At 61.7% G+C, this 17,522-nt stretch overlaps 1 protein-coding gene across 3 annotated transcripts in view; it reads left to right on the plus strand.

Moving 5' to 3' along the window:
* Positions 1 to 17,522, plus strand: part of BAIAP2 (BAR/IMD domain containing adaptor protein 2) — a 70,246-nt gene that overhangs the window by 36,692 nt on the left and 16,032 nt on the right. For all 3 annotated transcript variants that reach the window (XM_082680027.1, XM_082680025.1, XM_082680026.1), the window contains exons 4-7: positions 3,289 to 3,350; positions 4,040 to 4,111; positions 4,747 to 4,884; positions 16,010 to 16,162. In XM_082680027.1, coding sequence (XP_082536153.1) covers positions 3,289 to 3,350; positions 4,040 to 4,111; positions 4,747 to 4,884; positions 16,010 to 16,162 — 425 coding nt within the window. The remainder of the gene's footprint in view (positions 1 to 3,288; positions 3,351 to 4,039; positions 4,112 to 4,746; positions 4,885 to 16,009; positions 16,163 to 17,522) is intronic.

The raw sequence follows: 17,522 nt of genomic DNA on the forward strand, positions 1-17,522 counted from the left end.
TCTAAAGGACTTGGTGTTTGTTGTTGTTATTTTTCAAATGTTTTCTTTCAACTAGTTTTGTGTGGCCGTTCAAGGAAATGCATGTGTTCAGTTTGATCCGGACACTAATTTACGATTCTGGGGCCTCAAGCGTGACCAACGGTGCCACTTGCTCTGTGTCTTATTTATGGACTTCATGTCCCTTGAGAGAGCCCACAGGGCCAGAGGGTGACCTGTGGGTCTGGCTTTTCTGTGCGTGCCACCCTTGACAAACAGGACAGCATCCCCTCCAAGCATATCGGATCTGGGGATGCTGAAAGGCCGTGGTGGTGCCGGGAGCCTCATCCCACTCGGCAGCTGCGGGTCTGAGCAGGTCAGGTCAGGGTGGTGGCAGCCTGGCCTTGTCCCCTGGGCTGCCTGCTTGTATTTGTCCTGGTGGTTCCTTTTCAGCCAAGGGCGGGGACCAGGCACCTTCTGTCCCCTGTTGTCCTCGGCCAGTTCCCTGACTCACAGACCGCCCCCTGGGGTCGGGATGGGGTAGAAGTGGGGTCAGGGCCAGGAGAGGATGAGTGAGACTCACATCCTATCCTGCTGGGGCTGCTCAGCCGCAGCTCAGCCCTCAGTGTATGGTTGGTTGACCATCGACCATGCTGCCCCCAGGCAGCTGCGGTGGGGGCGGGGCCTTCTTGTCCCCAGGTGCCGCCCCCCCTGCCCCGCCACACCCAACAGCACTGTCAGGCCTGAGGTCAGGCTGCCATTTGGAGCCTGAGTGGAAAGTAACTTCCAGGGACTCTGGGCCCGCGACAGGCCTCCCCCTGTGCCCTGGTGCTGGTGGCCGTGGCCCTGCCAGCATGCGTGGCGCTCAGTAAATGCTTATCACTTTGGATTAGGGGATTTGTGCAGCAGGAGCTCTGGTGTCTGCCCCTGCTCGTGCATCTCCCCGCTCCGTCCTCTCCCTCCCGGCTCATGGACAAGCATGGTCCTAGAGGCAGACCTGTGTGGACGGCTCTGATCCCTGTGGCCCACCCAGTCACAGCCCGGTCACTTAGCTTCCTGGAGCCGCGCGTCCACGGGGCCATAGCAGCACCCCAGGGCTGCGGGGAGAGAGAATGGAGACTGAGGCGCACACACACAGCCACACGTGTACCCACTCAACACCCACGCCCAACACAGCCACACACGCTCACACCCACACCCCTGCATCCATGCACGCACTCACCCCCATGCACCCTGTGCACCTACACGCACACACGTGTACACGCTGGCACACACATGCCCTCCCCCACTCACACCACACAGACACTAGCCACTCACTCACGCTCACACGGCGTGGCACTGGCCCTGACCGCGAGCATCCTTCGAAGCCTCGGGCTGGGCCTGGGCGTCTTCCTCTCTCTGCAGTAGCTGTAAGCAACTTGGTGCCTTGGGTGCCAGCCTGGGCCCCCCAGGGGTCTGTGCTTCCTCATGTGGCGCCTGGGAAGGGGTCTTCGCACTGTCGGCACAGGCAGCCTGCTGGACACTCAGCCCAGGGTCCAGCGAACCACAACTATGTGTGGTCTGACCCCATCCAGAGGGGACCCACCAGCATGCCTGTGTCTCCCTTTTTTTTTTTTTTGGCCACACCCCATGGCTTGTAGGATCTTAGTTCCCCAATCAGGGATCGAACCTGCACCCTCAGCAGTGAAAGCATGGAGTCCTAACTATTGTGCCGCCAGGGAACTCCCCCCACCTTGTCTCCTGACAGGGACACGCGGTTGGCTTTGCAGGGCCTAGCCCCTGGCACGCCGTGGCTCCTCCCAGCTGACAGGTGACCCTCGGGGCTCCTTCGGAAGCACTCTTCTCCCCTCCTCCTCCTCCCTCGACAGAAATCTGTGCATCCGAGGCGAAGCCAGGCCTTTGGGCACTCAGCCCAGCAGCGCACTGAGAGTGAGAACTCAGAACTCAGACGGGGGCGGGGCACCCGCTGGCTGGAGAGGCCGCCCTCGCGTGCACTCCAGCGACAGAGTGACCCTGGGAGGCAGGGCCCGGGGCCTGCCAGCGGAGGCCAGCACTGCGGCCATTTAACAGCCCACTGACCTCGGGCAGCCTGCCCCAAGGATTGGCGATCTGTCCCTAAGGCTTCTGCCTGTGGTGATCACCGTGCTCTGTGGTCGTCAGGGCCACAAGAGCACCAGCAGCTGACCGAACGGCCCGATGACCGGGAGCTGGCCGTCCCCAGAACCCAGCTGTGCTTCTGGGAGGGCAGGCGACCCCAGGGGATCATCTACGTGCTGTCCTTGTGACCTTGGAGGGTGGGCAGCGTCACCCCATTAGGGCAGGGGCCACAGGAACTGTTCTGCTTTCTGGCTGGCCTCATGGGGGCCAGAGGTGCTCATTGTGGCTGCCCCCAACAGGATCCTCTGGGTCACGTGACCCCTGAGTGGCCTGGATGTGAGCAGGGGAGGGTCGTCCTGGCGTAAGCAGCACCTTGGGACAGGGTTAGTCAGCAGGTGACTGCCCCCGAGGGCAGGGGCGGGCCCTCCTCCATGTGGCCACAGCGCATGGTTAGTGCCTGCCGCCAGAAAGGGCTGCTTAGCAAATATTTGCCAATGAAATGAATGGAGCTCACACTGCCCGTTCCAGACCCACCCTCTGTAGAGGAGGAAATGAGCCATTTGTGCAAGGAAGTCCTTCACGCTGACCCTGTGGGTGTGGGCAGTGGCCCTGAGGGTCTTCGGAGGCAGGTACCATGAGTGCCCCAGCTCGGAGCTTCTGTTCCACAGTGTTGATTTGGGGTGGGTGTCGGGACTCTGCTGACCATGACGTGTCTTGGGCCGTGAGGTCCCTCCTTTCACGGCCACCTTCCTTCCACGCCACGTCCCGGGACGCACAGGGGCTACGTGTTGTGGCTACCTCTGCCTGGGCCCGAGGTAGGTGGGCCGCTGGTGGTTGGCGCCTGTGAGAGGAGATGCATGTGCTCACAGGGTCGCACGCAGGGTTGAAACCTGCAAACGTAGGGTCTCCGGTCTTCTTACCTCTGCCATGAATCTCAGATCCAGTGCAGATGCCTGAGGCCCCCAAACCCCCAGAGACACCAAGCCACTGTGTATCCTTGTCATTCTAGAATTTCCCATCTCCTCTTGGCAGCATCACCTGGAGAGGCACCCCTCCCCCTGCCCCCAGCACACCCCTGCCCGCCGGTCCCCAGACCACAGCAACCCCAGTGCCTGGCCCACTGGTACCTGCTCCCCAGCCGTGGAGGGAGTGATAAGACTGATTCTGAGTAGCTCACTTTCCTCCTGCTTTTCTCTCCTGCCATCTGCCTCCCAGGGGACGTTCTCTTCCAGATGGCCGAAGTCCACAGGCAGATTCAAAATCAATTGGAAGAAATGGTGAGTCCCAGCCTCCCACTACGACCCCCGGGGAGGGAGGGGCAGATGCAGGTGAGCAGGTGCTATTAGAGGCGAGGGGAAGAGCCGGGCATGTGCTGTGGCCGTGCATCCACTAGGGAAGTATGTGCCTTCCTGTGGTCATACCCAGAGAGGTGGGGGTGTCCCCAGGGCCTGAGAGAGAAGTCACACACCAGGGATGTGACCACCATGGGGGCTGAGGATATACAGATGGACCTGGAAGAAAAGGACACGGGCAAGATGGGGTGTTATTCTCAGCTGGCCGCAGGGCCACATGGGGACATCTCGAGTGGTGGCCTGGGGAAGCACAGGTGCACCGAGACTGTAGGTCCTGCCAGGACCTAGCAGGTCTACGGCTCGTGTCAGCTTATGCCTATGTTACCCACCAGCACGGGAGAGCAGGGACAGTGGGGAGGCGGTCTCTGTCTCCCCGAGGGAAGCGAGGCTCCATGCCTGTCGAAGGCCAGGCTTCAGTTCAGCACTCACTCCCGGGGCCGCCTGGCCCCGCGGGGCCCACCTGTCGCTGCGGGGTCATCGGCTCCTGGATCAGACAAGCTCCTCTTGCCCATTGGGGTGCCCAGCGTCCCAGGTGCCATGGTCGTGGTGACCGCCCCCCCTCTCCCGGGGCAGCCACACGTCGGAGCTGACGGCTGTTTTCTCTCCATGTCCAGCTGAAGTCTTTTCACAACGAGCTGCTAACGCAGCTGGAGCAGAAGGTGGAGCTGGACTCCAGGTACCTGAGCGTAAGTAGCCCCCACCCTGTACCTGCTGGTCACCCTGAGCTGCTTGGGCTCTGCTGTGTGTGAATCCTTCCCTGTCTGAACGATTTTCATCTTCCTGTGAGCTCTCCATCCTGTGGGTTTCCTGCAGCTCCTCTGACATTCATGCCCATTTGAAACTAAATGTGACCCCGTGAGTGGACTCTTGTGTCTGATGCCCCACATGCCAGGTTCCACTACTCCCGCCTCTCGGCCGCTTTTTGTAAAAACAATGTGAGGCAGCCGCCCTGTGGAACCTGTGTGAACTCCTCTGACCCGCTGTCGTTTCCTGGAGTTCTTCATGCCCTGACCCTGCCCTGTCACCTCTCCCAGGTTGACAAGAAGGGCGAGGGGCTGGGCTCTGTCAGTGTTCATTACATGATTTGACCTGAGGCACTTCCGGCCCTGCGGTGGGAGAGAGCGAGGCGGCTCGGTGGGAGAGAGGGAGGCTGGCTGGTTTTCCCAGCCCTGATCTTTGCCTCCAGGGTGGGCAGAGCTGAGGCCTCAGGTTTGCAGCTGCACAATTCCTGCCGTCCACAGGGTCCGGGCCGCTGTGACCCAGTTGAGAGCGGGAGGGGCGCACCAGCTCATTGCCCGTGGTTTTGTTGTTTGAATCTCAGGCTGCGCTGAAGAAATACCAGACGGAGCAAAGGAGCAAAGGTGATGCACTGGACAAGTGCCAGGCCGAGCTGAAGAAACTCCGCAAGAAGAGCCAAGGGAGCAAAAACCCCCAGAAGTACTCGGACAAGGAGCTGCAGGTGGGACTCGGCCGCCGCGTGCTGGGGGCTCTGCCTGGGGACACAGGAGTGTTGGGTCCCCGGTTATGGTTTTGGGACTTCTCGGGCCTTTTAGTGAGCGGTGAAGGGCAGGCGCTCTTGTCTGTCCCCAGCACTCACCCTTCTGGGTCTCGGGGGGGCGAGGCTGATCCCTCCTGATGAAACTGGGCAGAGCCAGGCTCCGCTCTCCTGGGGGATTTTGGGTGGTTGGGTGCCCGGCGTCCCAGAGCCAGCAGGACAGCAGTCCCATCCTGTAGCCTCGGTGGGTGCCAGAGGGCTCTCCACCGAAGGAGCAGAACCCAGACGGAATCTTCCTGCCTGTTGCTCTGATTCCTACCTCGGCCAGAGATCCCAGACCGTTACTCTGACTGACTTGTGAATGCCTGCTCCCAGCACAGACCCAGAGACCCCGGGGCAGGCAGATGCTGGCTGGTCCAGCATCTCAGTGACTCTTCTGCGTGAGGCAGGTGGCATTGCAGGGCACGGGAGGGGCAGCCCTGGTTGTAGGCGTTACGTGCTGTGGTGAGGGGCAAGGATTTAGGACAGCGTGGCCTGTGACGGGCACGGCCCTGATACACCTGATTCACCAGAACCCTGCAGCCAGTTGACACAGATCAGGCCCAGACGCTGCTCTCCAAGGTCGCACGTCTCAGATAAGGAGGAACAGGATAGCCCCCAGTGGTCGGCAGTGGAAGCTTCCCGTGGGCACAGGCATGGGGGTGACCCCTGGGGTGAACCCCTCACCTCCTGAAGCCCCACCCTTCCTGCCAGTGATCAGGGCAGTGAGCCTGGGGGCACTGCCTGGGGCCCTCTGCATGGTGCCCGCGCATGCCCCATGGTGCCCACACCGCTGCCCGCAAGCACCTCTGGAGCACGCCAGGGCCAAGAGGCCGGTCCTGCCCACTTGAGTGCGGCATAGACGAGCAGGCCTCCTGCTCCCCCGGGGCGGCCCGGCCTCTGCGTCCCTCTGTGCCTGGGGCACCCAGTGGAGAGGATGGGGGGGGGGGCGCAGCGGCAGCTGAGAACCGCAACCTGCCGTGTGGGAAGCAGCCGCCAGTCTCCTGCAGCCCCTTACTCAGGTGTGTTCCTCATGTAGTCGCAGTGACTCAACTCCCGCCTCTCTGTAGCATCCCTTCCCCAAGTCAGATGCGTTTCCCCACATCCACAGTCTCGTGACCATCTGTAATCCGCAGTCTCGTGACCGTCTGTAATCCGTCACCACCTCAAGGCCTCCCCTCACCGCAGCAAGAGCGCTGCTGCAGGGAACCCTCCCGAGTCACCCCCGCCCGGGATGTGCGCCTGGCAGAGGGTCATGAGGTCGGGGCTGGAAAGACACCTGCACTGGTGTGTGTCCGTTTTTCTGTTCTGTCCCATCCTTGACGTGTTTTGCCATTTTGTTTCCTGAAAACCTTGACCCGCTGCCTGGGAGGGCAGTGGCCTCCTCAGAGCCCTATCTGAGGGAACCCTGGGGACTGGTTTGGAGGCCTGGTGACAGGGACAGGAGGCTGGCTTTCCAGGGGTTCAGCCTGTGCACCCCCCGCTCCTTAAGGTGCTTTTTTTTTTGGTGACAGCTTTATCGAGAGGTAATTCACATACCATATAACTCACCCGTTTGATTTTGAGTACATTCGTATAGCGTTGTGTAACTGTCACCACAGTCCATTTTAGAATGTTGTCACGGCCCCAGAAAGAAAGCCCGTCTTCACCGGTCCCTCCCCGCCCCCCGGCAGCATGACCGGGATCAGACGACACGTGACCTGCGTCTGGCTTCTTGGCCTCGGCGTGACGTTTTTGAGGTTCGTCCACGTGTGTGTGTCAGTGCTTCGTTCCTTTTTATCATCACGTACCCGTGCTTCGTTCCCCTTTATGGCCATGGACTTGGAGGCTCCGTCCTGTGCTGAGGCCCTCTCCCTGGACGAGCTGGTGCTGCTGTGACCAGCTTGCTGAGAGCCGTCAGAAGGGACCGTGTCGCGGCCGGTGCATCCTGTGGCTGGGAGGGGAACAGGCCGGGCAGACGTCAGTGCGTGTGGGCTGGCGTCATCCATGGTGTTCACTCCTACGTGACTTGGAGCCACACAGGCCTGGGTCATCGTGGCTCTGCTGCCTGTGGTTCCCAGTGGCCCACTCCCCTTGCCCCAGAGCCCCTGCCACCCACTGCAAGACCTGTCTCTTCTGGAGAGCCCTGACTGCTCCACTCTGGAGTCTGGGCCTGCAGGGCCGAGAGGGTGGGATCTGCTCCCCCAGCCACGCAGGGCCAGGGGGACACAGCACAGGCTCTGCAAACCTTAGTCTTTCCGTATGGGCAGTTGGGTGGTGGTTCTCTCCTTGGGGGGGGCCTCCCAGCAGTTCCCCAGCTTGGTGAGGCCAGCCATGTCCAGCCTGGCCTCCTGGGACCTGGGAGACATCCAGTGCTGACCTTTCTTCCCATGTCCAAGGGTCACCCCACAACTGAGGCTCCCCTCTGCCCTGTATCCTCAGCACAGCCCTGCTGCCCCCGCTGAGGCCCAGTCCCCTCTGGGTATCTGCCCTGAGGCTCTCGCTCAGGGGCCTCCTCTTCACCCCCCTGTGGCCTGTCACCGCCTGGGCATAGCCATGAGGCCCTGGCCGTTGGGTTTGGATCCCAGCTGTGCCCCGTGTGCACTGGCCGTGCGGTCACGGTGAGCTCCATGTCCTCTCTCGGTTTCCCCGCTTCGGAGGGGTGTACCTCGGCCTTCCTCCCATCTCAGAGCAGGAAGGGCCCTGGGGCCTGAGCAAAGCGAGGTCACCCCTCCCCGTTCTGTGCACTTCCTCGGTTTCCTTTGTCTTTCCCAGACCCACCCCAACCCCCTCTCTACCTGCCCCTTGGCCTCCTGAGGGTGTTACTGCAGTGGTTCTCCCCCAGTAATCGAGTTCCTCCCAGGGAGGGCTGGGGCCTGTGTTCCACGCTGTCCCTCTCGCCGTCCAGCCCAGGCTGCTGACGCGGTGATAGGTGGCATGTGATGTTATTCCGGTTGTGGTTGTCTTTCCAGCGACAGTCCAGCCAGTGTGTTTTTTGTTCCCTGGTGGCGCTGAACCTGAGAGGCCAGGCTGGGGCACCCTCAGAGTCCCTCATCCCGCGTCTGTGCCGGAGGGGGTGGGTGCCCAGTGTGCTGTGAGACCGTGGAAGGCATGCTGGCCACCTGTCCCGTGGACGGTTCTGGCCTACCTGGTGGCCTTGTGGAGGTGCCCAGCCCACCTGGGCATGTGAGGGTCCTTTGGCACCTGGGTCTGTTCCTTCTGGTTCTTGGAACCTTTGCAGACCTGGCCAGGAGCCAGGACCTGGTCTCCTTTGAGGTGTGGCTGCTGGGGGCTGGGAGGGCCTTAGGCACCTTTTGGTGTGACAGCCCCTCCCCTCCCCACTGTTTCCCCTAGAGGAAATGCCTGGGCAGGGCAGGTGTGTTGAGCCGGCCCTGCCCCTCGCCTTGCCTGAGGTCCTGCTAGTCACAGGAAATGGTCTGTTTAAGACACTCTTTTTTTTAAATTTATTTTTGGCTGTGTTGGGTCTTCGTTGCTGCACCCAGGCTTTCTCTAGTTGCGGCGAGTGGGGACTACTCTTCGTTGCGGTGCGTGGGCTTCTCATTGCGGTGGCTTCTCTTTTTGTGGAGCATGGGCTCTAGGCGCACAGGCTTCGGTAGTTGTGGCACTTGGGCTCAGTAGTTGTGGCTTGCAGGCTTTAGAGCTCAGGCTCAGTAGTTGTGGCGCACAAGCTTAGTTGCTCCGCGGTATGTGAGATCTTCCCGGGCCAGGGATCGAACCCATGTCCCCTGCATTGGCAGGCGGGTTCTTAACCACTGTGCCACCAGGGAAGCCCAAGACACTCTTTTCCCGAGGAAGAGCAGGACTCTGTTCTCCCTGTCTCCATTTCGTAGAACGGCCGACACCCCAGCTCTCACGCAGTCCACTCCTGTAGCGTATCAGCCGTGGGGGCAGCTCTGTCCGTCCAGACTGTAGTTCATGGCCCTGCCCTGGAGAGCTTGGCCTCACCTGGACCCCCAGGACATCCTGGCCACTAGACCTGCTTACTCCAAGCAGATGTGTTTGCACGCTGTCACCAAGTGGGGGCAGGATTCCAGACTGTTTGGGCCCCTGGGGAGGTGGGGAAGGACCCCAGGCACCCGTGCCCCACCCCCCCCCGCTCTCTTGAAGCCCCCTCTGTATCCCCAGGGTCTCCACTCCGGGGACCTTCACCGGGGCCTGGGTCACATGTAGCCCAGTGGGCAGTATGTGTAGGTGGGTGTGGGCCTGGGCCCCACAGCTGGCACAGGGGCCACACCTGGGCATCACCGAGCCACAGAAGCCCCTGGGCTGACGTGAGCCGCAGCGCCTCTTGGTAGAGGAGGTGGGACCCCAGACCAACGGAGCCCATGCAGCTCTGTTTTCTAGGTATGGATATGCTGCCCAGGGCTCCCACAAGTGGATGCAGGTGTGGGCTGACTCAGTGGTCCCAGGATGGGTGGACTTCCTTGGGTCAATCCCTGGGGTCACCTGTGAGCCTTCTGGCGCCCCTGGTCCATGTGTTTTCCCTCCCTGACTGGAGCTCAGTGTGGGCAGGATGCTCGCTAGGGAGGGTAGAGAGGCCCCCGAGCACCTGCCAGGCAGGGGTTGACCCTTGGAGCACCTACACACCTCCCCCGAGGCACCTCAGCTCCTGAATGGGGCGGAGCCTTGTCCCCCGTGAGCGTGTCTGTCTGTCTGTCAGTCCGTCTGGGATGGGCTCCCCGTGAGTGGGACTGGGCCAGTTTCGTGAACTGCTGATAATTGAGACTGTGTTTTGGGATTTCCAGCGAGAGAATTGATTTTAATTATAGGTCAGGGAACAGGCACTTAGAGGCATTTGGGGCACAAACTAGGACAGAGGGTTTTTTCTAGAAGTAGGGAGCACACCAAGTACTGCCCACACGGCTGAGGTCACGCCCTGCACCTCTGGTCATTGCCGTGCTCGCCGGACCAGGCACTGACCGAAGCGCGCATCTCTGTGGAGGCAGCCACAGGGGACAGTCAGTGGAGGACGTACCGTGTGTCTGACAGGGCGTGGTCACAGGCCTCGTCTGGCGCCCTGTCTCTGGCCCAGGGTCCCCCTCCCCAGGCATGCGGGTGCGTGGTTGTACTTTAGCCTGTCAGGTTCTCAAAGCTTCGGGGTGATTCTGATGGACAGCCGGCCCCTGGCTGGCTGGCGGTCTCCAGGGCTTCTGACGGAAGGGTCCGGGCTGGGGTGGGACTGGTGCCGAGAGCCATCCCGGATGAAGCACTTTGGGAAGCAGTGCTGGGTGGAGTTGGTTAGGCTCTGGGTGCACGACCCCCTTACAGATCCGGAGGGGCTTGGCCAAGGATTTCTCCCGTTTCTGTTTCCTTTGGCCCCACCCCCAGCCCAGCTCTGATTAGGCAGGAGTCCTCGTCCTCCAAGGGACACCATGACTGTTAGAAAACCCAGCAGTCATCTGTGCCTTTGGGATTCGCGTTGGTGTGTGGCCGGCCGGTGGGGGCCACGGGGAGGCAGTGTGCCCTGTCCACCCCTTGTGTAGGCTCTGAGCTCTGAGGGGAGGGGCCGCCAAGACTGCAGCAGAGGGGAGAGCCCAGGAAGAGAAGGCTGGAGGCAGATGGATGGGCGTGGGTGTGGGGCGGGGTCACCCCCAGTGTGGGCCAAACCTTCTGCCCGAGCGCAGAGGGCCAGGGCCCTGGATGGTCCCTGCCGGCCCAGTGCCAGGCTCTCAGCAGCCCAGCACTTGGAGCTGCTGACAGCTCCAAGGCAGGCTTCTGCTGCTGGGACGGCAGAGGGCCCACCCACCCAGCTGGGGTTTAGGTTGCCAGGGGCCCCCTCCTCTGCCCTGATCCATCTTCCCCGTTCCCTCTCTGAGACGCAGAGAGTGGGGCCTCGAGTGTTCTGGGTGTGGGGTGTGGCTGTTGCCGGGGCCTGTGCTGAGTAAAGCAGGCGGTTCCTGCAGTTGGCGCCCCTCACTGGGCTCCCTTGTTCCGGAAGGCGCCTCCAGATTGCCCTCTGAGAAAGGGGAGAGAGACATTTGTTCTATTTCAAGGGGTGTGTAATAAAGCAAAAACAAAATAACCATAATTTAGATCTTCAAAAAAGATAATGGCAGAGGCTGCTCCTGTTAACCCGTGGAGTTTGATGGCCGTGGTTTAAGCCCCTTATGCATCTGCTGTTCTCATTTTAAAAAGCTCTTCAGTGTGAAAGGCGGTCTGTGGACAAGGCACCGCATCCCAGCAGTGGGACATCTTCTTTCCTTGCGGTATAAGCAGTTAGGGGTCTTCCTGGAAAAGAACAACTGAGAAGCCAGAAGCCACTGCGCCCTCTTAGGGCTTCTGTGTCCACAGATAGTATCAGGATTCTCAGTCCTCTGGGGGACTCTTGCCCTTCCCTTGGTCCCCCCCAGACCTACCCCCAATTCACCAGATCAAGCCACACAATTTCCCCTCCAGACTGGGCTGCCTACTTGGATAGCACCGTGGGAAATCGGGAGCATCTTATGCTGTCAGAGCTGGGAGGGCTCTCGGGGGCAGCACCGGGCACACGGCACCTGTCTTTTCACCCTGAGAGGTGGGCATGTAAAACAGTGAGAAGAAACAGGTGAAGTGCTTTATTTAGCGGCACATGTCTAGAGTGTTATTTAGACACGCAATCATTGTAACAGATACTAGTGAGGTGTTCTGCGTTCCTGTTTTTCTGCTGAGTCTTTGAAGCTGGATGTGAATTTTGTACCTGCAGAACCTCCAAGATCACGTGAGGCAGGGGCTGCCATGTCGGGTGCTGACGATCTGGCTCAGCCCCTGAGGAAACTGAGACCCAAAGGGTCCAGAGACTTGGCAGGGACCACCCAGCAAGGTGGGCACAGGAGCCCGGGCTCCATCCTCCTCCAGGTCCCAGGGCAGCAGAGCAGACCCCAGACCTGGAAGGCGTGGGTCCTGGAGGCCTGGCGCGCTCCCTGGTGGCCACCCGAGGCCTCGGCTCAGCGTGCTCACAGATTGCTGAGACCCCGTCCCCTTGGACCGCAAGCCTTTGTCAGCATGTCCAGCCCACTGGTGTGGACAGAAGTGGCCCCACGTTCTCTCCTGGGGTCTGGGCATGGGGATGCCCATGGGCGCACCCCTCCCAGCACATCCTTTCTGGACACGCCAGCGTGTGAGTGTGCTGCGCAGGGCGTGGGCAGTGGGATCTGTTTGGTCACGGACCACCACCACCACCCCACCCCACCCCCCAATCTGGTGATGGCTGTGGGCCCTTTCTCAGGAAATTGGGAAGCCCGGGGCCCATGGGTCCCTGATGCTTGCAAGAGGCACTGCACTTTCTGCCTAAGGGTGTGCCCACAGCACGTTCCCCGCAGAGCTGCCTGCTAGCTGTTGCATCTGCTGGACCGTGGGCAGGAGGGCGCAGTTGCCCTCTCCCGAGCCTTGCTCTGAGCTCTTGTGTTTAAATGAGATTTTTAAGGGTCCTCCAACAATCCACTGAGCCGCTGCCACAGCCCTCACCAAGCTTCACCCACTGACCCAGGCTGTCCTCCCTATTCTTGGCCTGGGTGCCAGGTGCATCAGACCAGGGAGTGGGCACGGGCCCGGTCAGCAGGGCTGCCCCCAGAAGGTGCCCCGTGGCTGAATGAATGCAGCTTGGGGGCGGCAGATTCTGGCTGTACCTTCCTGTACATCGCAGCTAATCGGGTCCCCTCCTTGTCTCCTTGGAGTAATGGTTACTAGTGGTGACAGCTGAGGCCCAAGGATTCCGCTGTCATTCACCAGCTGCAGTGGTTAGGGGCAGCGTTGGGGTTTTGAGAAACGTGGGAAAGCCACGATGGCCTATCCGGTGAGGGAAACCAAAGCCTCGGGTGTTTTCTAGAATGCCCCTCCCCCGCTCTGAGTCACTGGCTTGCTCCACGGAGGAGAGGAGACGTGTGTTCTGATCACTTTTGTCTTCTCGGATTACAGGGCTGTTCAGCCCAGGGTGACTAAGTGGGAGCGTTCTGTGGGTCTTAAATGCTTTCAGCTGGGTGTTTCTATAGTGTGGTCTCCATAGCACCCGCTAAGCAAGGAGCAGGGGAAGGTGGGGGCAGGGAGGATGCAGGACGCCAGGAGCCTGGCCACGGTGCCTGCCCGTGGCAGGGACCGGCTTGGGGCGGCGTTTTCTGGGGCCTGTTGCTAAGTCATCAGAGCTGTAGGGTCAGGCACGTTCTGTCCTCTGCACGTCCCAGAGAGCGCGGCCACTCCTGCACATTTGGGGAGTGTCCCTGCCGACAGCGGCCAGCAGCCAGCTTGGCCTGGAGGCTGCAGCGGGGGGCGGGGTGGGGGTGTGTGTCCTCCTCCTCCTCCCGTTCCAGGGCGAAGCTCCTCACTTGGCCTGGATTTCTAGGATCTGCCCGTGAAGTGGTGGCCTCTCTCCACAAGGAGGCAGCGTCCTGGGAAAGGAGGTCAGGAGGGCCTGCCGTCGTTCCTTGACAGAAGTGGCAGCCAGTGTCCTGGCCGGCTAGCTCTCTGCCCAAGCCAGATGATTGGTGTGGGGACCGTGGAGGAAGGGTCGGCTCTCCAGGTCCTTGTGGCCCCCGCCTGGGCTGGCCCTCCTGGCCGGTGTAGCTCGACGTCTCTCCTGCCCTATCCCAGGCACCTGTGGTCCCTGGGAAGACACTGGGTGGCTCTCGTAGCCCCAGGTTCCCTGCCTGAGACCTGAGCTGCTCCTGACCATTCTTGGGGCTCGTTTGAATAAATGGAAATCTTAAAAATAAACCACCACTCCCTCCCTTGGCACGGGAGGCTGCCAGGCAGCTAATGAGGCCAGTGCCCCGCGTCATCTCGTCCAGAGCTGGTTTCTCTCCCCTCCAGGGAGTGGGAGCGTTGAGGTGAAAGATGTTACCGCAGCCTGAAAACCCAGAAACCGTCGGCAGGACGGACGGGGACACCGGGCCGGCACGAGGAGGAGCCGTCCTCAGCAGTGGGCTCAGGGCGGGAGGACCCTGGGGGCCCACGTCCCAGTTTACGCTGCTGTCCTGGGGTAACCGCTGGAGGAGGTGCCTTGCCCTCCCCAAAGTCCCGAATTAGGGTACAGTGGGAGGTCTCCCTTGGGCCTTCCTGCATGAGGCTCCGTGCTGATCTCTCAGTGTCTCAGCCCCTCTTGCCTGGGCGTGGGGTCTCCACGTGCCTGGCTCACCCCGCGCCCACCCCTGGCCAGCACTGGAGCAGCCCCCAGGGAGGGTAGGAGGTGGTGACCCCGGTGAAGGGCTGCCCGTCTGGGGCTTACCCTGGGGTTAAAAGCCAAACTCCTTCCGGAGCCTCGCAGCAACTTTTCCTGAGGCTGCCCCTTAAGGGGCTCCCAGGACCCCAGCCGAGCCCCTGTATGTGCCCCTGTATGCAAGGATGGGCAGGACAGGCCAAGGGAGGCGTCTTTATTCAGGGCTGGTGGAAGCCTGCAAGGCCACGCTGACGTCCCACCATCCCCTGGACGTGGTAGGACAGCCACGGAGCAGAGCGGGCATGGGACCCTCCGGGGGATTTCAGTCTAGCATTGGGTATTGTTTAGGTGATAGGGCAGGCGCAGCGGGGTTGTGCATCAGGGTCCCCCTCTCTGTGAGGGAGCCCTGCCCCTTCCAGGCCCTTCTGTCCAGAGGGTGTTCCCGCCCCCAGGCTTCCTGTCCGCATAAGGGCTTCGGGTGTGAGCCACTCCCCCTTGGTGGGCGGCATCTGAAGGGACCTCCCCACACAGCACAGCCTTGCCCACGGTGGCCTCCACAGGCCCCCAGTAGCACCCCAAATCTGCAGACTTGCTCCCCTACTTCCTGGAGGAGCTACGGTGCAGGGGGTGTTCTGCAGGAGCAGGGGCTGCAGGCTCTGATGCGCACGCGTCTCAGAACCCGGAGGAGAGCACTTGGAGCTGCTCGGGCTGCTGGGGTGGGGGGCCGCGGCAGTGGAGGCAGGGCTGCCCTGGAGGCCTCTCTCCTCCTGCACAGACTTTCTCAGGCACACCCACCCCGAGGTGTGGCGGCCCTGCAGCTGCTCAGGAGGACCAGGGCCGGCTCCTTTAGGGCTGGGGTGGTGGACTGGCCCATTTTGGCTGCCCTCCCAGGGCGAGGAGAGGGGGTTCAGTGTTGAAGGCGGGGTGATCTGCAGGCATTGGAGGGGGGAGCAGGGTCCCAGTCCTGGTGAGGGCGCTGGGCAGGCCCTGCCTGGGGTAGTGTGCTCACTCACGCTGACTGAGCTGAGCTGTGCACTGGTGAGAGCGCTGGGGACGGCCCTCGCCCTCCAGCTGAGCGCGCTGGAGGGGAGGGGAGGGGAGGTGACAGGAACAGCCTGCACTGCGCCCACCGGCTCCGCACCGCCCACCCACGCTGAGTCAGAGCTGGTGGAGGAGCCGGGCGAGTTAGGCGGGGGAGGCCGCCCCCTCGTGGCCTGGACCTGCCCGCGCCGCCGGGGATGGGGCTTGATTGGGCAGAGGCTGCTCCCTGGCCGGCCAAAGGACAGCGACACCAGCTTGGGGCGGGGAGTCTGTGCCCCGTGTGGAGCGTGGAGGGGTGAGAGGGGAGACAGGAAGGGACTGGCAGGGCTCCCACACCCGGGAAGCTGGGCCCTGCAGACCCACACCCAGACGTGGAGAGGGGCCTGCAGGCCCCCCTGGGACAGCTGCCCCTAGTCTTGCTGGTACTTTATTACTGAAACTTTCCAACCTGCAGAGAACGTTCTGGGGTGCCCCAGTATCAAGCGGGGTCTCCTGTGTCTGCGTTCTCTGCCCACCCCATGGGATCTGGGTGTGAATTAGTCATTCTCCAGCACAGTGCCAGCTGAGCTTTCCTGGTCTACCGAGCATTAGGGTGGCTTTTATTAGGTTTGGAGTCCGGGTCCGAGGGAGGTGACCACCGCCACCAGCCTCACCAAGCAACCTGCCAGCATGGTCCCCACATGGACGGCTGCTGGGGCACCAGGGGGCAGTGGCACAGCAGGGCAGCCCCATGGCCAGGGTGAGTCACACGGCCAAGCCCCACACCAGTGCGCCGGCCGGGAGGTGTGCTCCCCCTCCGTGGGGCCACCCAGAACTGGAGGTGAGCGCGCGCTGTCCCATCGCTGGCTCATCTGCCTCTTCTATCCCCTCTCCCACCCCCAGTACATCGACGCCATCGGCAACAAGCAGGGGGAGCTGGAGAGCTACGTGTCCGACGGCTACAAGACTGCTCTCACTGAGGAGAGGAGGAGGTTCTGCTTCCTGGTGGAGAAGCAGTGTGCCGTGGCCAAGAACTCCGCCGCCTACCACTCCAAGGTGGGTGCTCACTCTGCGCGGGGCCGAGCCCTTGTTGGCGAAACGACTGCTTCCCCTGGGAGCACCGGGACGCGTCCAGCCTGGAGCTGTCGTGAAGGAACATTGTGCTGAACATCCCATGTGTTTTGGATTTCCCCAGGGCGGGAGTTCTGGAAGGAGAGTTACCAGGTTAAAGCTGCAGATGCTTTAAGACTCCCGTTAGAAGTTGCGGGCTGTGTTTTTGAGAGCACTTACACTAACAGCCCACTAAGAGGGTCTCCTCCAGGGATCGAGCTCCTTGGGAGGGGCTGCAGTGCCAGGGAACCCCTACAGAAGCCAGCTTAGGCCCCCGGGGCCAGCGAGACCCAGAGGACACACCTCCCCTGCAGGGACAGGTAGCTTCACTGAGGCTTCTGTTCCTGTAGTCCACAGGTAGGAGCTGGGGTGGGGTCAGAGCTGTCTGCGGGAACATTCCAGAACGTTCTGAGAGTTAGGTGTGGTTAGGCAGCTCAGCCAACCAGGGAGGCCCTCGTTTGTGTCCTTTTTCCATAAAGGGCTTCTGCGGGTCAGCACCTCATACACATGCTTGATCTGACTCAGCTTCTGGTCCCCAGGCGGGAGCTGCCAAGGAGACAGATGCCCTCCCTCCGCGGAGAGGCTCCTGCTTGCCTGGGCCTGCCCAAGGGCCTGCCGCCACCACAGGTGCAAAGCAAGGACGGTGACAGGACTTACGTCCTTTGCAGGGTCGGAGGTCGGGCCACCCCACCGAGCGGGGCTTTGCCGGCAGGCCCTGTGCCCCGAGGGCTCACTGGCAGCAGGGCGGTACTTGCTGCAGTTCTCCAGCAGGGCCTCCGCAGCGCCCACGCGGCCCCAGGCAATACTGTGGCAGGCGTATGCGCCCTCTGGCGGCTGGGCCCCGTGACTGGTCAGGGAGAGCGCAGGCCCATACGTGCAGGAAGGGCAGGAAAGCAGTCCTTTTCCAGGATGCCACCATCTCCGTCTCCTGGGGGGCCTGATCACGTGTATGCGAGACACGACAGCTAACTTTCCAGGGAGCTGGACGCCAGCCCCCTGGTAGGTTTCAAAGAGGCACAAGCCCCCGGGCTGGGGCACCGGGGCACGAAGGCAGCACCACCCCAGCCTATTCCCAGCAGCAGGCGCCCGGCATTTCCCTGTGCCTGGGTTCAGGCCCGACAGCGACAGGACCATCATCAGGGTGGGAGCCCTGGGCTGCGGCGCCCTGATCCTGGGTTGTCCCTGTTAGTACAGGGTCCCTGCTGACCCGCTTTCTCACCACCAGCCCAGACCCATCAGCTATTTCTCTCAACCAGGAGCCAGTTAGTAAATATCTCGTTCTGGTTATTGCACAGAGAAGTGGCCA

This window comes from Grampus griseus, assembly GCF_964374135.1.
Source record: "Grampus griseus genome assembly, chromosome: 20".
Classification (NCBI taxonomy): Eukaryota; Metazoa; Chordata; class Mammalia; order Artiodactyla; family Delphinidae; genus Grampus; species Grampus griseus.